Source organism: Panthera onca, chromosome B4 (assembly GCF_046562875.1).
Source record: "Panthera onca isolate mPanOnc1 chromosome B4, mPanOnc1 haplotype 2, whole genome shotgun sequence".
Taxonomy (NCBI): Eukaryota; Metazoa; Chordata; class Mammalia; order Carnivora; family Felidae; genus Panthera; species Panthera onca.
In genome coordinates, this window is record NC_138345.1 from 129,737,347 (window position 1) to 129,756,921 (window position 19,575).

General features: G+C 43.9%; 1 protein-coding gene across 18 annotated transcripts in view; it reads right to left on the bottom strand.

The window, feature by feature from the left end:
• The window catches only part of RBFOX2 (RNA binding fox-1 homolog 2), a 286,269-nt gene that overhangs the window by 258,735 nt on the left and 7,959 nt on the right, over positions 1-19,575 (bottom strand). The window contains exon 1 of one of the 18 annotated variants that reach the window (XM_081796239.1): positions 3,234-3,257. The exons of the other annotated variants lie outside the window; for them this stretch is intronic. Within the exon in view, the coding sequence (XP_081652365.1) occupies positions 3,234-3,242 (9 nt within the window). The 5' untranslated portion in view covers positions 3,243-3,257. Of the gene's footprint in view, positions 1-3,233; positions 3,258-19,575 lie in introns of those variants that run through there. 18 annotated transcript variants of the gene reach the window in all.

Consider the following 19,575-nt stretch of genomic DNA (forward strand, 5'->3'; position numbering starts at 1 on the left):
GTGCCCACAGCTTACGTGGCTTCTAGCAACACGCGCTCGGGCGGGGGGGCAGGTGTGGGTTCCTCGGTCATTTCAGACACTCACGTGGTAGAAGCAGTCCCTACTCCTCAAATTCACCAGCCACCCCAACCCAGGGGAAAAGAAGCACCGCTACCTTCAGGAGAGGTCTAGAGAGATTTTTAGAAGCCAATGAAAACTCCCCTCAGCTCCCCCTGTTGCCCACCTGCCATCAGTGACGCTGTTCCACGAGAGACCAAGATTCAACATCTCTCCATTCACTCCCTTCTCTCCAGTGCTGTTTTCCAATGCAGAACTTTAGTTATTTCTGACGCGGAATTTAAGTATTTGCTATATTACATCACACACAGGACCTCCTGCGACTAATTTCCAAAGCCAGAGGCAGGAGATCCTGAGATGGGGAGGGAGCCCAGAGGAAAGTCTGAGTCAGCTTCCACGGCCGGAGGAAAGTTTCCCTTAGCCTCCCAGGCTTATGATTACAATAATTAATGACAACTTGTAAAAGTCACACATAAAAACGTTTTCAATCGCCAGAGCTTACATTCTGGATCCCTTTTATTTTTTCGCCTTTTATGTCTCACCTTTCCAAGTGCCCAGCAAACCCAGCAAAACAACTGTGGGCACTCCTGTACTAAATACGATCTTCCTCACCAGCGAATTAGCAAGGTTTATGACCCTTCACTATGTTTTACCTCATCAACTTAGACTGTTACTTAACTCAGTTTATACACCATCGACCCAACCATATCAAAGGCCTTCGCAGGTCACCCCCTGGACCTTCCTCTTCCTGCCCACACTGCCGCACGCAGAGTGAAACCTCAAACACCACCTCTCGGTTAGGTTTTACTTTAGGTAAAAGGAGGGCAGGGATGAGACGAGGGACTGCATCTAAAATGCGCACGATGAGGAAGCAAGCAAAGGTTGAGTCTCTCCAAAGGAAGCCATCCTCCAGAAGTGGAGGAGAAAGTTTTTATCAAGTCTTAGGACAAGAGGACATCCGAGGCCCCGGCAACTGCTCACAACAACCAGTCTTGGAGCCATTAAGCCAAAGCCACGGACTTGCACTTTCAGCCCCGTCTCCTCCAGACCGTGTTTCTGACAACCGCAATGACTTCCTTTCCAATCAGCCCACAGCGGCAGCCGCTGCCATGATAACCAACAAGGATTTCAAGAAGTCCGGCCGTCTGTTTTGAAGGGCAACTTGGGGGAGCCGGCAGATAATAATGTCCCAGGCCCATTCGGAGGGGCAGGGGGTCCGTGAGGTTAAAAAGGCAACAAAGAGTTTGTGAGAGGAAATTACCACCAGCTAAAAGGTCAGAGTGTATTCAATTCACATATCGCCAAGGTGGTAAGCATACAATTTTCTTTAAGGTTTTTTTTCCCCTCAAACCAGGCAACAAGAAAGAATCATAAATTGGGGTCTAAGGACAATATATAAATTGACTTTTAAAAAATAAGCAATGGATGGGGTACCTGGGTGGCTCAGTCGGTTGAGCATCTGACTTTGGCTCAGGTCATGATCTCACGGTTCACAGGTTTGAGCCCCACGTCGGGATCTGTGCTGACAGTTCAGAGCCTGAAGCCTGCTTCGGATTCTGTGTCTCCCTCTCTCTCTGCCCCACCCCCACTTGTGCTCTCTCTGTTTCAAAAATAAATAAATACTTAAAGAAAATTTTTTAATAAGCAATGGAAATAACTGAACATTAGACTTTAGAGGGTCTGGTCACGTAAGAATTTTCGTTAACTACACATTGCTGGATGAGTACTATTACCCATGCTTAGCAGACAGGGAGACTAACAGGGAAGCAGTGGAATATCTCAGCCCAAATTTTCACGGAAGACAGGTGTCCAAAGACTGAAGCTAGGCTTCTTAAAGGCATAATCTATGGGGAGAACTTCAGTCTTAGACGTGAAAATACAAAACACGTAGGAAGCCATTATTAACTTTACAGATTTAATATCTCAAAAGCAGGAAATGCAGAAGATACAGTTCTTACAGAAATACTAAAACATGTACACTACATTCAAACACAGAATTTTAGACCTGGAAAGGGACTGCCAGGCGATAGATAAATCAATATTGTAATAACAATTCCAACACACTGTGTCTGAGGAGTTCAAAGCACTTGGCTTTAAGTACTATGTACATACACACTGAGGAAGACTCTGAAGCTTTAACTTTTGCACTTGACGATTTGTGCTAATTCACAACCTCTGTATTACACTTAACTTTTTTATTCTAAGAAGGAAGGAAAATGGAGGGAGGAGGGGGAGGGAGGAAAAGAGGGAGAGGGAATGAACAAAGGGACCCAACATGTGTTTTACCTCCTATGATATGAAAAATGCATCCCACTTGGGGTCTCAGTATCTACCTTCCTTGTGTCTGTTTTCCTTTGTTTTCCCTCCATCTTCTCTGGGGCGGTTTTGGATTTTGTTCACAGTCCTGGTTTCTGTCTCCGCCCTCTGTGCATGTGTCTGTCTTCCTTCCATGTCTCTTTACCTCTTTCCCTGACCCTGCCCCCAACTTCAGGTCCCCGCACAAAACAAAAGCAAATTTCACTGAAAAGCAAACAAGACATTTTATAATTGAAAGTTCCTTACAATGGTACAAATCATCTGCTCTAATCCTTCCAGTTTAGGAAACTGAGGCTCTGAGAGATTACTCAACTTGCCCAATGTCACAAAACCAATAGACGATAGAAATGAAACTAAAATCCAGGTTTTTCCAATTAAAGTACTAAAAGAAAGCACAGAAAGTTATTTTTAAATCTCCGAGTGGAGACGGTCTTTCCCAGAAAAAAACAAGACCAAAAAAAAAAAAAAAAAAAACCCAAAGATCCAAAAACTTGAAAATAAATACCTTATATACTCAGTCATATTCCAAAATATACACAAACACATACACATCCTTCTATGCTATAAATAAATTCAAAGGACAAATGACAAACTGTCGGGGAAATTTTTGCAACATGAATGACAGAGCTAATTTCCTTAATTTATAAAAGTTCTTGCCAATTAAAAAAAAACAAAACCTGTTTCAAGCCTGAGTTGATGACAAAGAATACAAATGAATTTTAGACATATATAAAAAAAAAGATCACTTTATATTACAGAAATGCAAAAGACCAAGGTACCGTTTCTCACTTAGACTGTTAAAAATCAAAGTATGGAAACACATTTGCCAAAACGACAGGAAAAAGTCATCTTCTACTCACGAATCGCATCTTTGCTGTTCACGGCAGTGTACAACTTTGGAGGCTGCCTGGCAATACCTATCAAAAATGTCAATGTCCATGCCCGTAGAAACCGACAATGCCACTTCTCAGAATCTGTCCTCACGGACTTACCTACGTGCACAAGGACACAGCCACAAGCAGCACCACTTAGAGTAGCAGAACGCTGAGAACAACCTAAATGTCTAGCAATAGGAATGTTTAAACAAATCATGATTTAAAAAAAAAAAAAAAAAAAAAAACTTTCTATGGAATACTATGTGGTCATTTCAAAAGAATGAGGTTGATCTGCATAAAGTGAAACAAAATGTTCCCTAAGACATTCTGTTCAGTGAAAAACAAAGAAGGGCCTTTAGGTATATAAAGAGGTACGTATCTCTAAGCACGTGTACAAGCAGAATTCCTTTAGAACGTAACAGAACTACGAAGGCTTCTATCACATCACACTCCAAAAGGAACTTCTGGACTCTTCCAGTTCTATGAAAAGCTCCTACATTGGGAAGTTCTTCTTCACTGCTAACTTGCAATAACCTTCAAAAGACTGGTACCCTACTACCCCTCCTTGACTCTTGAACCCTATACAATGAAGCTCTCTGGTCCTTCTCAACCCCTTCGCCTATGTACCAGCTCAGCACCTGGGCCCCCAGGAAACCCTTTCATACCTGTACAGCTTTGAATTTTTCCTCACTCTTTCAGTATTTCCATATCCTAACATAAGTTCATTTTCCCCATAAACATACCCCACAGCCTTCCAAAGCCTATAAAAGGCCATTACTAGGACTTGGCATTCTCTTTGCTCTCCCCACTGCTGCTTTTCTATCAATTCATTTCATTCTTTACTCATCAAACATTTATTGTATACCACATATATATATTTACATCTACATTTACATTTATATTTATATTTTTTTTTACATACCACGTATATTATAATGAGAAGTCAAAAAGAGAAACCTAACACCTGGTCCCCATTTTAAGAAAGGTGCAGCCTAGTACAAATGTTCGAAAGTAAACCTCTTGGCGTAGCATTTAAGACAAGGAAAGAAAATGGATGCAGGGGAAGTGACCTAATAATCAGCTACACATGCCAAACTAACAGCTCTGGGTACCTCTGGAGAAGGAACAGAGACTGAAGGTGGTAGTCAAAGTCACCACTGGCTTTACGTGTTTGTTCCTGATTTTTGTTTTTTACTTATAAGAATATATCCGCGTATTAACTTATAATTTGAATTAAACTTTTAAAAGGAGGTGATGTCTAACCAATCTTGATGTTCCTAATGCCTATCTAGCACGGTGCCTGGCACATTGGTGGAGCTCCATAAATGATCACCGAACAAAAGAACGACCAGATGTGCAGAATTCTACAGAGCAGAATGGAAGGGAGGAGAAACAATCCAGGGCATCTCAACCTCGGACTGAATCACTGTACTGACATCTTGGACTGGATCATTCTTCGTGAGGGGGCTGCCCTATGCGTTTTAGGGTGTTGAAGCAGCACCCCCCGGCCTCTACCCACCAGAGCCAGCAGCACCTCCACAGCTACAAAAATCAGAAACATCTCCAGACGTCACCAAATGTTGCGTGATGGGCCAAACCTCCCCCGGTTAAGAACAGCCAAGTTAATCCTTATATATCATTCTCTCCACTTTCTCCACTGCCATGACTTTCTCTCAATCTGCCCAATGAGTCCACCGGTTTAGTCCTCAATGATGTCAGTAGTCAAGCTGACGACCCTCCCCAAGCTTCCAACTTCGACCTATTTATTTCCGGCGGGCTTTTCTCCACCAAAATCATCCATCTGATAACTATTCCTTAGGAATCCTCACTACCCAATCTCTTCTAACAGCAGGATCTCAAATTTGTATCACAAGCCCGTCCTTTGTCCTTGGTCTTCTCCGACCCTTTACTGCACTAGAACCTGTTTGTTCCAGCTTCCCTGGGCCCCACCCAGGGCAATGCGCACTTGGCTACCCTTGTGGGCTTTGGGGCGTGGTTTAATAAAGTTAAGAAGCCGTAGGACCACCTCAATCCAAGCTGGCACTTAACTGAGCCATGTGATCCTTTTATTCTAATTTTTGATTTCTTACTACACGGGAACAGCTACTTCTAAAATTTCTCTACTCTCCTCAAAGTGTAGACAACACGCTGCCTGCAGGCTACCATTCTTCCCCAACGGAAGGAAGGAGGTCTTTGGACATGAGCTTAGTTACCTAGCCTTCTCATACACATCTAGTGCTCAATAAATAGGAAGGAAAAAGCCATGACTTTATATTGGCTCTACCAAAAAAAAGTAATTTTTATGGAAAAAAAAAAAACCTCTAAATTTCATTCTAATTCAAGATTTTATTCTACAATTTTTTTTTTTTTTTTTTTTTTTTTTTTTTTTTTTTTTGAGAGAGAGCATGCACGCAGGGGAGGGGCAGAGAGAGAGGGAGAGAATCTTAAGCAGGCTCCACACTCAGCACAGGGCCCGACCTGGGGCTCAATCTCACGACCATGAGATCATGACCTGAGCCGAAATCAAGAGTCGGTCGTTTAACCAGATGAGCCACCCAGGCGCCCCAATATTCTACAATTCTAAGCAACGTCAAGGAGGAAAGTCAACATGCCTCTCCAGTTCCTCAAGCTGTCCCCACCAACGGCACATACCGCTGCCGCAGAGGGGTCCTCTGGGTAATCATTAAAGCACAGTGAGGTTTTAGAATTAAACAAGGCTAACGCTGGTGGCGATTCCACAAGCTAACGACCCAACACCTGGCTCTCTGTGAAAGATGGCCAATGTTGTCCGAGAGCAAAACTGCTCTGTGACAGGAGACAAGGGCTTTAAATAATTAATCAGCATAAGCAGCTGTACAATATCTTTAGAATTCAATGTCCGGTTTTCACCTACCCTAATGCCTTCCACAGGTACAAGGTTACCGTCAGAAGAAACAGGCGGCATACTTAAAGAATCTCTAGAACCCTACCGAATCTAAGGCATAACACTTTCCACCAGCTTTTGTCCCATGAGATAATTATGGAATAAGAAGCTTGGCAAAAGCTTTGGCAAAATACAGCCAATCGTTTCTCAAGACATGTTCTAAACTTTCTTCTTGACCTTCAGCTTATGGTGGCTTACACAGGATCTTAAAAGCATTTTAGTCAGCCATTTTTGGTAACTTGGGAGCAACATTATTTTTAGCTAAAAAAGTTTATTTCAATCGCTCTCGCATAACTCAGAAGCATCTAACCAGGTTTGGTTCAAGCTTTCTGGAGTAATTTTTCTTTTGAGTGAATTCAAAGCATAGGATATTTCAGCTTCAAAGGAGAAACTTTCTCCTTAAGAGGCATTAACAACCGAAATGTGCTAACACACAAGATACGTAAAAAAAAAAGAAAAAAAATCACTTGCCTACCTGCCACCTACCCTGGAATACTGGGAGATTAAGCACGTTAACATTCATAAAATTTTTGGAACGCTTCTGATGGACAAAACATTGTTGTTACAGCATTCCAAGCAAGAGCAAAATGCATGCCTGCGAGGTCGAAAGTGCTTCACATAAATTTAAATATAATGTAAGGGAACATCAGGTTCAAGTTGTTTTCCATGCAGCACTCAAACTGTGATTCCAAGTAGAGAGAAAGCCTCTTCAAGGATAGAGACAGCTGAAAACAAATAAGGAATTCTGCTAGAAGACAGCTCAACTACATATATACAACAAAAGCAAATACAGGTTTTCTTTGTTCTCTCTTACTCTTCTTTGATGAACAGAGACTTGTCACTACTCCCCCTGCCAGGGGGCCATGTTCCTTGAGTGGCAGGATAATCCAATCACCATCACCATTATGCCAACGTCAAGAACAATGGTACAGACTGCAAGGGGACTGCAGTCTGTGGACGAACTACCTACCGAAGACACGGGGAAATTCATGTCCTCGCGCCCTCTCTTCCGACCCCCCCCCCCCCCCCCCCCCCCGCCAGCTCCTATCGTCCCTTGCCCTCGCACCTACTGCTGCGTCTGCCTGGACGGGCCTGCCCTCCCTTCTCCCTTCCCTGCCTAGCCCTCGCTCACTCACTCAATTCTCAGCAACAGCTCCTGCAGAATGTCTCCCTGGGCCCATGCCACCCAACCGGATAAGAATCCCTCTATTATGCTCCCATAGAAACACTGCACTCATTCCTATCAGGGCACAGAAGCTCCTCTATTACCATCAGGTTAGGTCTGGGAGGAAAGGCTGTTGCTAAGTCCGCTAGTTCATAAAATCCCAACATGAAAAAATCTAAGTAACCCATAGGTGTGCATCTAGTGAGGAAATATTTAAGCAAACTGGCTTACGGTAATGGTCCCAACTCGTCTCATTTCTTCTCAACTCACTTTATGATTTGCTCTCGACCCGTTATAATTGTCTGCATCGTTGCACAATTCATCCCGTACACACGGTCAGTATGTCATTTCTAACGTTACTTCCGGTTGTAATCATCTCTACACTTATCCTCCCCTTCGTATCAGAATTTTCGTTATAATCAGAGGCTTTAGCCTTATGGAGTGAGACACAGTTAATAATAGATATAATAAAACATAGTAAATAATAAATATAATCACTGGCGACACCCTGTGTACCAGTGAACAATGTGACAGAATTTAAATGGCCACGTGCCACCCCAGTACTATTTTCTTCTTGGTGGTGAGCAGAACCGGCACATTTGCTCTAACACATGACTTCATTCATTTTCCTATGAAAATTGACAAAGTCAAGCATTATGATGAGTAAGATGGCTCCCGTACTTATCCCTACGTCACATTAATAAATTACTTTGATTTTTTTAAACAATACAAGCACATGACACAAAACTCAAAGGCTACGACAAAAAGCCTTCCGCCTACACCCCTACTTCTCCGTCACTCGAGAACACTCCCCAGAGGCAACCCGTTACCGCAGTCTTGTGTTTCCTGGCAAAGAGTCTGTGTGCACCTGCATAGATGCTTTTCTCTGTGACACACCGGCAGCAAACTGTCCACTTTTCTGCATCTTGAATTTTCACACCTGATGTATTTCAGAGTCTTCTCTGTTTGTTCATATGGAGCTGTCTGACCCTTTGTAACGGCCGCGTGATATTCCATCCCGTGAATGTACCTTATTTTAGTTCACAGATTTCCTGTCGAAGAGTGTTCTGCCTTGTTCAACCATTTGCCAGTTCAAGTGATGTTGTAATGTATTTCCCTGCACACAGATGCAGAAATATCTACTGGATGAATTCCTAGAAATGGAGCTGCTGAGTCAAAGAATATGTGCGTTTTACAGTTCAGTAGATATTGCTAGACAGCTTTTCATGGAGGGTATGCGGCTTTTCACCGCACCAGCACCATGAGGACCCATTTCTCTACCCACACCCTTAGCGATACATCGTGTACCAAACTTTTATTCCAACGGACAGCTGTTCCAGACACCTCCCACAATAAACTTCACAGATTCCGTAATACCTTCCCTTTGATTAACTCTGTACCCCCCAGGGTCTAGCATGTCGTAAGCACTCACATGTTGTGAGGTGAATGAATGACCAAGCAAAAGAGCAGGGGCTCTGGGGGCGCCTGGCTGGCTCAGTCAGTTGAGCGTGCAAGTCTTCTTGATCTCAGGGTGGTGAGTTCGAGCCCCATGTTGGACACAGAGATTACTTTAAAAAAAAAAAAAAAAAACAGTAGGGGCTTTTGCACAATGAGAGGTTTACTTTTAATATAAAGAATGAGGAAGGGGTTTAAGCATTAGTAATGTTTCCCCTTTGTAAGGGGAAGAGGGATAGGAACGGGTGGATAGATGGATGGATTCTGATCTAAAATGGTTTCTCCTAGAGGTTTTTAAAAAGCAAGAAATACTTGTCCGAAATAAAGTACTGTCCCACCTTAAAGATAGACAGCCTATCCTCAAAGTGTCAAGAAAGCAGAAAGGCCTCCAATGCAACTCCCAAACGAACAGGAAGATTCTCTCTCTGAAACTGCCATGGGACACTGAAGCTTCTCGCGTTAGTATACATATTTTTTTACACACCTTTCCAAAACCTTGACTCACATCATGTATCGTACACAGCGACACAGATGGTTAACGTTTCACTCATTTTCTTCCGTACAGCACCTGGCATAGTTAATGCTAACAATCTTTCAGGGAACACAATAAATACCGGACTCCGCACTGCCACGGGTCAGCGTGTGTCTGCCATGGTCTCTGGTGCCCCTGCCTGGCGCTACGTCAACCACCGTAACAACGGGTAACATGTACAGTGGTTACCATGGACCAGGCGCCCCTCCAAACACGTTTTCCTTTATCACCTCGATATTCACACACGTCGCCAGGTACAAACTAGTTTTCCTATTTCACAGACGAACGACTGAAGCACTGAGGACGTACGTAACTTGCTCAAGGGACACACAGGTAAGCAGGCATAGAGACAGTCGGAACCTAAGCAGTCTGATACCGGAATGGCTCCTTTTAACCCGATATTTTAATACGGTGTGACAACTGCTCTGATGGAGTTGCACACGGAGTACCCGCCACCAAGTACTAGGCTTTGACACATACTCCACGTATACCTCTGTCAGAGCAATGATCACGTGGTGTGAAAAGCATCTGTGTACACATCCTCTTCCCCACTGCAAAGTCACGTCTTAGCCATCACTGTGCCTGGCACCACCTCACTCAATAAAGTCTTTCGCTGAGTTTCGACTTAAGAGATCCAATAATAAAATGTGATTTCTATTCCTTGGGCTTGTATTTCATATTTTCAAGGTTGGTACCTCTTCTGCCCCTGTGTGCCACCATTCCCTAAGACCCATGTCCTCTAAGGCAAGATCTGCTTCTCCAATAGTTTGCCGCTGCTCCAATAGCTTGCCGCTTCCCTAGAGATGCCGGCCAGACCTCTCGAACTGCTTTGGGCACATTCACGGGAGTCCTGACACACCAGACGGAACCCACCACCGTTCCTGCCGGGCAGGGCACCGGCAGTACAGCTCCTACCCGGGCCCCCGCCCTCAGCAGCCACCAGCATGGATCAGTGGCTCTTATCAGGAACGTGGAGTAACTTGAGCCACCTGCCAACCCATCTCTCAACTGCTAAGACAGGCGCTTTCTGCTATCAGGTTGCACAAATGCCTGGAAACCTTATACCAGGTGTGAAGGAAGAAGCGAGAGGGGCAACAACACAGCATCTGGTGCCCTGCCTGCTTCCATTCACTGCGTGGGGCCAGAGACCGAGTGGGCCTAACTCGCTCACTGCAAAGCCCTGGGGCCATAAAGGTTGTGCGGTGAGAGCAGCATCACCATGTACTGGACGTCAGCATTCACCTAGAGTGCAAGACACGTCTCCACTGGCCTCATTCGCCCAACAGCTAGAACGCTACCTCCTCTGTAATAACACCCTTGTGGAGACAAAGGTCCATCGCAGAAGCTAACTCCGAAAAAAAGCACAGTTTCCTAGCCTTAAATGCAGAAGTCTCTAAAGGTCAACTGAGCTAGAGTCAAGCCTAAGCGTGAAATCCTTGATGCTATGTCTGAATCAGAATCCACTGTCTGGTAAACAAAAGAAAAATACTCTGTTTGTTGAGCCATATCTATTTACTTCCCATCAAGTCTCAGTGGCAGAGTGGCCATCTCCTAAGGATGAAGAGCATTCACTCAATCCCAGGCTTTCCACAAACACAGGGGCTGAGTGAAACTAATGGCCATTGTGACTGCTGAGACACAAACACCTACCAGGAACCAAACCTCCCTTACTCCCAATTCCATACCAAACTTGGCTCACTGACCAGCCTCCTGACAGCAATGACATTCAATCAGGATAAACTGGACATTTTGGATATGCCTGGTACAGAAGATGTCACACTGAATAAAATCACACTGCAGTTAGATTCTGTGTGCAATGACTCAAGGCAGATCCTGAGTATCATTACTAACTCAATGACAAATGGGGTATCTGACCCAAAAAGGGCCTCTAGAGTGTAAAAAGACGGGATCAGGAGCAGCTGACTGGAGCAGGTGGAGAGCTGAGGAGGCCTACCTTTTACTCAAACATCTTTAAAATGCTATCATCGGCCAGGGACTTGTAGGGTATTCAAGTGAAAGAACACAGATGCAGATCAGGTCTCCGAAAACAAAAACATGAAACGTTAAAAAAAAAAAAAAAAAAAAAAAAAAGAGTATGTCTCTGACCCTGTGATTCCATGGAACAGACTCACATTTTATGAGATCCTGTACTAATCAGAGTCATCCTTACCAGAGACATTTAGGTATAGTCATCTCAGCAGCCCACAAGAGAATAATCCTAACTGCAGAAATCTAACAAAAAATATCTACACACTGCTATGATTTCCAAATAGAGAGAGGAAAAAAAGCAAAATACATGTAGTATGTACAGATAGTATGCATATTAATATCACCATCTGAGCTTTTTTTTTTAGAAGGAGGTAGAGAAAATATTATGTAACTACAATCTCTGGAAGGATATCCAGACAACTAACCATCCTGGTTACCTCCAAGGAGAAAACTAGAAAGTTGGGAGAAGGCAGAGACTTTCCACTCTTTTGCGTATTTTGAACCATTCACCATGTGAATATGTCACATGCTTTAAAAAATCAATGAAAAGCAGGGGGACAGGGGAACCCCATATAAGAAACTCTCAGAGAAAATACCAGAATAGTAAAAAAGACTAAGAAATGAAAGATTCTACTTAGACCTAAAGCCAAAAGTTTGAGTTTATTGCTTGTCCTCCTATCTGCTCTCGGAGACTGAAATAACTTGTCCCTGAAAACGAGTACATCACCTCCCTTACTTGATTTAAGCAGGGAGCTGGCCAGATAACTTCTAGATGACTTCAGCTCTCATCATTTCATACTACCCACCATTACCAATCCATTGATTTATCTACTGCTGATCTATCAGATCAATAATAAAATTAGAGATGGGAAAACTTTGAGGCAAAAAAATAATAACAACAATAACAAACTACCATACATACGGCAACGAATAATCTCATTTAACCCCTCCAAATATGAGCTACAGGAAAGTGAGATAAACACATAAAGTCTGTAATACAATGCTTGGCGTATAAAGTACACACTAAATTTTAGCAAAATCCCAATTCAAAACACTGGCTAGATCCAAATTATTGCAGAAAGAAACCGGGGATCGCTGTTGACTTCTACATGAATCAACTGTTAGGTAATGGGCAAAAATTTTTTTTTAATGTTTATTTTTGAGAGAGAAAGAACAAGCAAGCAAGCAAGCAAGTACATGCGAGGGGGAAGAGGCAGCGAGAGGGGGGCACCGAGGATCTGAAGCCGGCCCTGTGCGGACAGCAGAGAGCCCGTCTCCGGGTCTGAATTCACGAAGCGTGAGATCGTGACCTGAGCGTAAATGACTGCGCCAGCCAGGTGCCCTGACAAAACGTTTTCAATAGTAAATACGCGTCACGTGAAGTTCACGTTCACTATTCACTCCATTCCTTCTCAGTCATACCCTTTGGCCTGAGGGGCACGAGACCCAAAGGAAAAGGCACTGAATAAAGAGCCACAAGATCGGGTAGAAGCACCAGTTTTGTTGCTTCCTAGTCATGAGGCTTAGAGAAGTGTATTTTTACCATCTGAAAAATAGGAAAAAGAACCACCTATCTTGTGGGGTTGTTGTGGCAATAATTTTGTAGCAACAAAATTATTACAGAGATTTTTACAAACAAGTCACATAACGGCTGATTTTTTCAACAAACATTTACCAGGTTCTTATTATAGTATCTCTCAGACACTTACGCAGAAGCCGAGGATACAAAGATTAAGAGACCTTTAAGAAGTCAAAAGACAGGGGCACCGGGGTGGGTCAGTTGGTTAAGCATCCAGCTTCGGCTCCGGTCATGGTCTCACGGTCCATGAGTTCGAGCCCCGCGCTGTGCTCTCTGCCATCAGCACAGAGCCCGCTCCAGATCCTCTGTCCTCCTCTCACTCTGCCCCACCCCCGCTGGTGTGCATGGTCTCTTTCTCTCTCAAAAACAAATAAACATTTTTTTAAAGATTTTTAAGAAAGTCGAAACACAACTGGGGTACAAGAAAATAGGGCTTGGTAATTATAATAAAAATGGCTATTATATAATACCTATTATGTGTCCGGCCCTGAACTAAAAAGCATATGATGTGCATCACCTCTTTTCATTCTTACACTAATCCTATAGTATATTTCACAAGGGAAGAAAAGGTTAAGTCATTTAGCCAAGATCATACAGCTGTGATATGGAAAAGCTAGGGCTCCAACTCAGCTCTGTCGGTCTACAAGCCCACTCTACTTTTTTTTTTTTTTTTTAATTTTTTTTTTCAACGTTTTTAATTTATTTTTGGGACAGAGAGAGACAGAGCATGAACGGGGGAGGGGCAGAGAGAGAGGGAGACACAGAATCGGAAACAGGCTCCAGGCTCCGAGCCATCAGCCCAGAGCCTGACGCGGGGCTCGAACTCACGGACTGCGAGATCGTGACCTGGCTGAAGTTGGACGCTTAACCGACTGCGCCACCCAGGCGCCCCATGCCCACTCTACTTTTAATAATCTTGGGAGTGGGAAAAACTTTTCAAAGCATCACTCACACTCACACACACACACACACACACACACACACACACACATAACCCATTCACGAAAACATTAGTAGACCTCGTTTACATTAAACAAACAAACAAAAAATAGGGGTGCCTGGCTAGCTCAATCGGTTAAGCATCCAAATCTTGATTTCGGCTCAGGTCATGATCTTGCAGTTCACGAGATAGAGCCCAGAGCTGGGATGCTCTCTCTCCTTCCCTCTCTTCCTCTCCCCTGCTCACATATGCGTTCTCTCTTGGTCTCTCTCTCAAAATAATGAAATTTTAAAAAGAAAAAAAAAAATGTAACCTTAGAGCACCTGGCTGGTAGAGCCATACTCAGTTGGTAGAGCGTGCAACTCTTGCTCTCGGGGCTGTGAGTTCAAGCCACACTGGGTGTAGAGATTACTTAAAAATAAAAAAATCTTAAAAAAAAATTAACTTCTGATATAGTCATTGAAAACAGTAGCATGTAAAAGCGTGTAGAGCTTGCTAACATCTGGGGGGAAGAAAGGAGAGGAATAATGCAAGGGATGAACATCGGGGATTAGAGGTTTAGCGAAGGGGTACGGAGTACCTGGGGAACCCAGAGGAGAAAGAGACACTTCATTAAGTGCATTTTTATAAATTGAGAGTTACATCTGCTTGTGAAATGTAAAATGCAATAGTTCAAATTTTGCTTAACGCTAGTCCAAAGTTATTTGATTTTTCTGTTCTCAGAAGAATGATACCTCTTACCATGTCTCAAAGAGCAATCAATGGAAAACAGCTTGGAATACTCTGAATTCGACAATTTCCTTGCCTAAACAGGATGCTGGACCAGTGAGGTATTTTTTCTTGTATCAGAATTGATTTTTTTTTTTTTTTTTTTTTTAAAACAAAGTATTGGGGCGCCTGGGTGGCTCGGTCGGTTGGGCGTCCAACTTCGGCTCAGGTCGTGATCTCACGGTCCGTGGGTTCGAGCCCCGCATAGGGCTCTGGGCTGACAGCTCAGAGCCTGGAGCCTGTTTCGGATTCTGTGTCTCCCTCTCTCTCTGACCCTCACCTGCTCATGCTCTGTCTCTATCTGTCTCAAGAATAAATAAATGTTAAAAAAAAATAAAAATAAAAATAAAAAAATAAAAACAAAGTATGTGTGACAAATGTTGTGGGTTTCTTCAAACTCTGGGATACTGTGAAACCAAACAAGTATTTACTATTTGCCTAAAAGTAACACTGCAAAAAAGAATCCACAGTGAAGCTAAAATCCAATAGGGGTAAATGATCCCCACACAGCCCAAGAATATCAAATGCAAAGGTTTCCTGAGACGGGCTTGCCAGGATTAAAAAGCAAAGCCTACAGGATAGCACTCAGTCCCAACCACTCCTAGAGAGAGAAACAGAAATGCAAAGTAAGCATAAAGGAAAAGCACACAAGCACACAGATACACGTGTATCTGTTAATCACAGCATTTTTACACAGCTGACAAAAATCACTAATGGTCAGTGAAAAGCACCTTTCTAAAAGATTTCTGTTGTATGTATGCAAAATGCCAAAGTTAACCAATTGATCTACAACAGGGTAAAACAGCCAGATCAAAGCCACAATGTTGCAGCAAAAAGATCTATTTGGAATCACAACAAGAGGCGAGAGACCTATAACACCAAGAAGAGGAACAAAACAACAACAAAAAAAAAAGTAAGTGTCTATGATGCATAAAAGCAGCAGCAGCATCTGGGGATGGGGAGGGAAGAGCCAACAGAAATATTAACTTCTAAGCCCCCACATGGAACTTTTAAATATGACCACCTTCACTTTAAAGTCCAAGATGATATCAAAATTAGCCAAATCGGGGACACCTGGGTGGCTCAGTCGGTTAAACGTCCAACTTTGGTTCAGGTCATGATCTCACTGTTTATGGGTTCAAGGCCCCTGTCATCGTCGTCCGGCTCTGGGCTGACAGCTCAGAGCCTGGAGCCTGCTTCAGATTCTATGTCTCCCTCTCTCTCTCTGCCCCTCCCCCTCTCTCTCTCAAAAATAAACATTAAAAAAAAATTTTTTAATACCAAAATTAGTCAAATCAGCTTATTGAAAGTCACAAGTCAGACTATGGCTTCAAGTATGAATACAACATACAAAACATGCAGTAAAATTCGTGTGTCAGTGGAGCAAACACAGACATCTATAAAATGGACCACATAACTGACAGCTACAGAGCCCCACTCTCCCTTTTTCAAACAAATCTGCCCCTGCCCTTCTCAGAGACATCCAGCGGGATAGGACCAGACTCCTACTTTCAAAACAAGCACTACCAACTCCCGGTAAGCCCTGCCAAAGCTCCCACTGTGAGAGGCAGCCATTGTGGAGACTTCCTGAAGTTCCAACAAAGTCCTCAAACCCATTGTGCCAGCTATTGACGGTGACGGTACTCCTGCGAGTTTGTATGAGGTGCAAACCAATGAGTTACGCTTTGTGGATGCTGGGAGCCACCACAAAACATCTTCCAATTTTGCCAGTTTTTGCTTTGAAATCACACAATCCTACTATCCCATCCCCTGGAAACCAAGAAATAGCAGGTGAAAGCTGTCAAAGCCACATATTCAGAGTGTTAGGGGACAAGACAGTCCGATTAAGGGATAAGCGACCTCATTTGCAGACTCTTTTGCAAAGGATGGGCGGCAGGAGGGGGGGCTAGTAAAGAAACCAAAAGAAGGGAGGAAGCTAAACAATTCTTGCTTTTTACCCAAAATTATTATCCACCCTCCTCAGAATTTCTGCAGAGCACTGAGCTGCAGAAGGGAAGAAAAGGAAAAGAAAACTTCAGGCTGTAAATGTGACCGTATAAAAATCCCCAAGAGAGAATGACCTATGAAACTAAGCTCCACACAAGGGCTAACTATGCAGCTGCTTTTCTACTCGCCTAACGGTCCAAGATAAATAGAGCAGGCTCATGGAAGCCCACCAACTTCCAGGAAAATGGAACCAAAGTCCTCCTGACTCAGGACAAACCACCTACCCCTGAAATAAATCCCTACATGAAATCTATATAGGTCTGTTTTGGAAATCATTCTGGCGGACAGCAATTAACGCCCCCTCCTCCAAACAGCTGCCAATGTGCAGAGGAAAAAGCTGCTCAAACTACAGCAAATGGAAGAACTTCCCATGAGTCTCTGTTCCAAAAGTGTTCCAACTGAAGCAGGAGCCACAGCCCATATTCCAGCCCCCACACTGCCCCCAGACCAGGTCTGCGGTTCCTCTAATTGGACCGGTACCGTGTCTGCCCTGCCCACACAAAGCCCCATCACTGCGAGAGTCCCCCTGCCCATCCTTCGTGATAAATCATGCTTTGCTGTGACATTTACAATGATGATCCCACAGGGGCGCCTGGGTGGCTCGGTCACTTGAATGTCCGACTCTTGATTTCGGCTCGGGTCACGATCTCACGGCTCAGGAGTTTGAGGCCAGCAACGGGCTCCACACTAGCAATGCAGAGCCTGCTTGGGATTCTGTCTCCTCTCTCAATCTCTCTTTCTCTCTTTCTCTCTTTCTCTCTCTCTCTCTCTCTGCCCCTCCCACGCATGCATTCTCTCTCAAAAAAACAATACATAAACTTATCTGGGGCGCCTGGGTGGCTCAGTTGGATAAGCGTCCGACTACAGTTCCAGTCATGATCTCACAGTTTGTGGGTTCGAGCCCTGCATCCGGCTCTGTGCTGACAGCTCAGAGCCTAGAGCCTGCTTCAGACTCTGTGTCTCCTTCTCTCTCTGCCCCTCCTCCACTCACGCTCTGTCTCTCTCTCTCTGTCTCTCAAGAATAAATGTTTAAAAAAATTTTTTTAAATAAAAAAAAAATTAAGATTCAAGAAAATTGATTCAGCCAAAAAAGAAAAATAAACAGTATGCCTCCTCAGAAACCACATGCCTGGAATAAAACATCCAATACTCAGTGCAAAATCTCTTTTCCTCAGCAAAGGAGAAACCAAGGAGCCAGCCTTCACATGGGAAAAATCCCACATACCAAGGTATTATCTGAGGACTCAGGTCCCAAAAAAACCCCCAAGTATTATGGTTGAACACACCCTTGTGGAAACCCAAACTTCAAAGGCCATTTCCACCCTTGGGAAAATAGGTTTTTAAGCAGTTACTCAACCATTATCATTTGGCAACTCAAAATTGTCATCTGCTTCAGAAGTGGTATTTACCATGTGTCCTGTGCCTTGAATCCTCAGCTGAAAATTTCTAGATGCCACGTATGTACAGGACACGTCAGAAGCAAGTGATATTACTGGCTGCTCTCTCTCTCTCATTCCCTTCCTAGAATCTGCTTTATTGAAGCAGAATCCAGAAGCCAGAGGCACTACAAAGTATATATACCCAATCGCCTTTAAAGGGGCCCCAACTAAACTAGTAAGGGAAGTCTCGAGGCTGGAAAAAAGATGAGGATTATATAGGAGCACAAATCATTAGCCGAGAGGCAAGGAGGTGGGGAGAACAAGGGCCAAGGAGAGAGGATTCCTGTAAAATACATCTATGAATCTATTTCCAAGGCTGCGGTTTAAAAGAACTGTATCAAGCTTCCTCATTTGCAAGCATATCCAGTGCGTGATCTGAAAAAACAGCATGTGTTCTGTGAGGTGTCTCAGCTTGGTATTTTTCCCGTATCCACAAAAGAAGCTGTAACAGCTCATGAAATTCATTGGTTGAGAAGGGAAAGTTGATCAAATGGGCTTAGTCCCAAATGGTGGTAATATCCGCGAACTGCAACACTCCAGAATCTCTCGGCAGCACTGTAAAAGGCAGATCAACAGACTGCTCCAATGAACTGGAACAGGTTAGCTCTAATTGCCCCTTGCTTGTGCGGTTCCTCTCTTTTCGTTCACCACACCATCACAAAGGCGCTTTTTACACATACACACGTGCACTCAATTAATATCTGAGCACAGGAAACTAAACATTTGGTTGCCATGCCCACCCAACACATTCAACAGTTAAATTCCACCCCAGCTTCTGTTTTCAAAGACCCCTTTCTCACCTTTAACCCCGATATCAATGGAAAGATCAGGTACCATTCACAAATCCCACAACACCCAGTCTTCACAGGATCAGGAAAGCAGACCGAGGGCCAGGCCCCCCAGGGAAAATCTGGAGAAACAATTAAAGCCATCTGCAGGCCCCGCTGAGGAGCAGAGAGACAAGGCTCAATTCACCAAGAACCACAGTTTCTTGACTACTGGGGCCCAGGCCCAGCGCTAAATCCTAGGGATCCCAAAGGATCCCCTGGTCTCACAGTCTGGGAAGGGGTGCAGGAGCAGACATTTAAACAAATGGTAAAGCAAAAAAATCCTCACACACAGCTATGGACACAGTGTTTTAGAAACCAGCAGGAATGTGGGAGGGATGGGAGCAGACACAAAAAGCATCCAGGGGGAGTCCACAGCCCAGCTGATTCTTGAAGACTGAGCCTTACAGATGAGAGAGAGATGTTGAGGCAGGAATTTCAGCCGGGAAAACCGGAAACAAAAGCACAGAAGAACGAAGGAGCCCGCATGGCACTCAGGAAACTATAAGCCCCCTAACAGGACTCAAGAGGTAGACTGTAAAAATGAGATGAGTTTACAAAGACCAGCACAAGTCAGGCCAGGAGGAGGCCAAATGAGAGACCGGACTCTATCCGGAAGACAAAGACAAACCATCAAGTGTCGTTCAGCTCTTTTAGGTGGATGACTCTTCCTAGTCTGCAGGGCAGGCTTGAAGAGACCAGA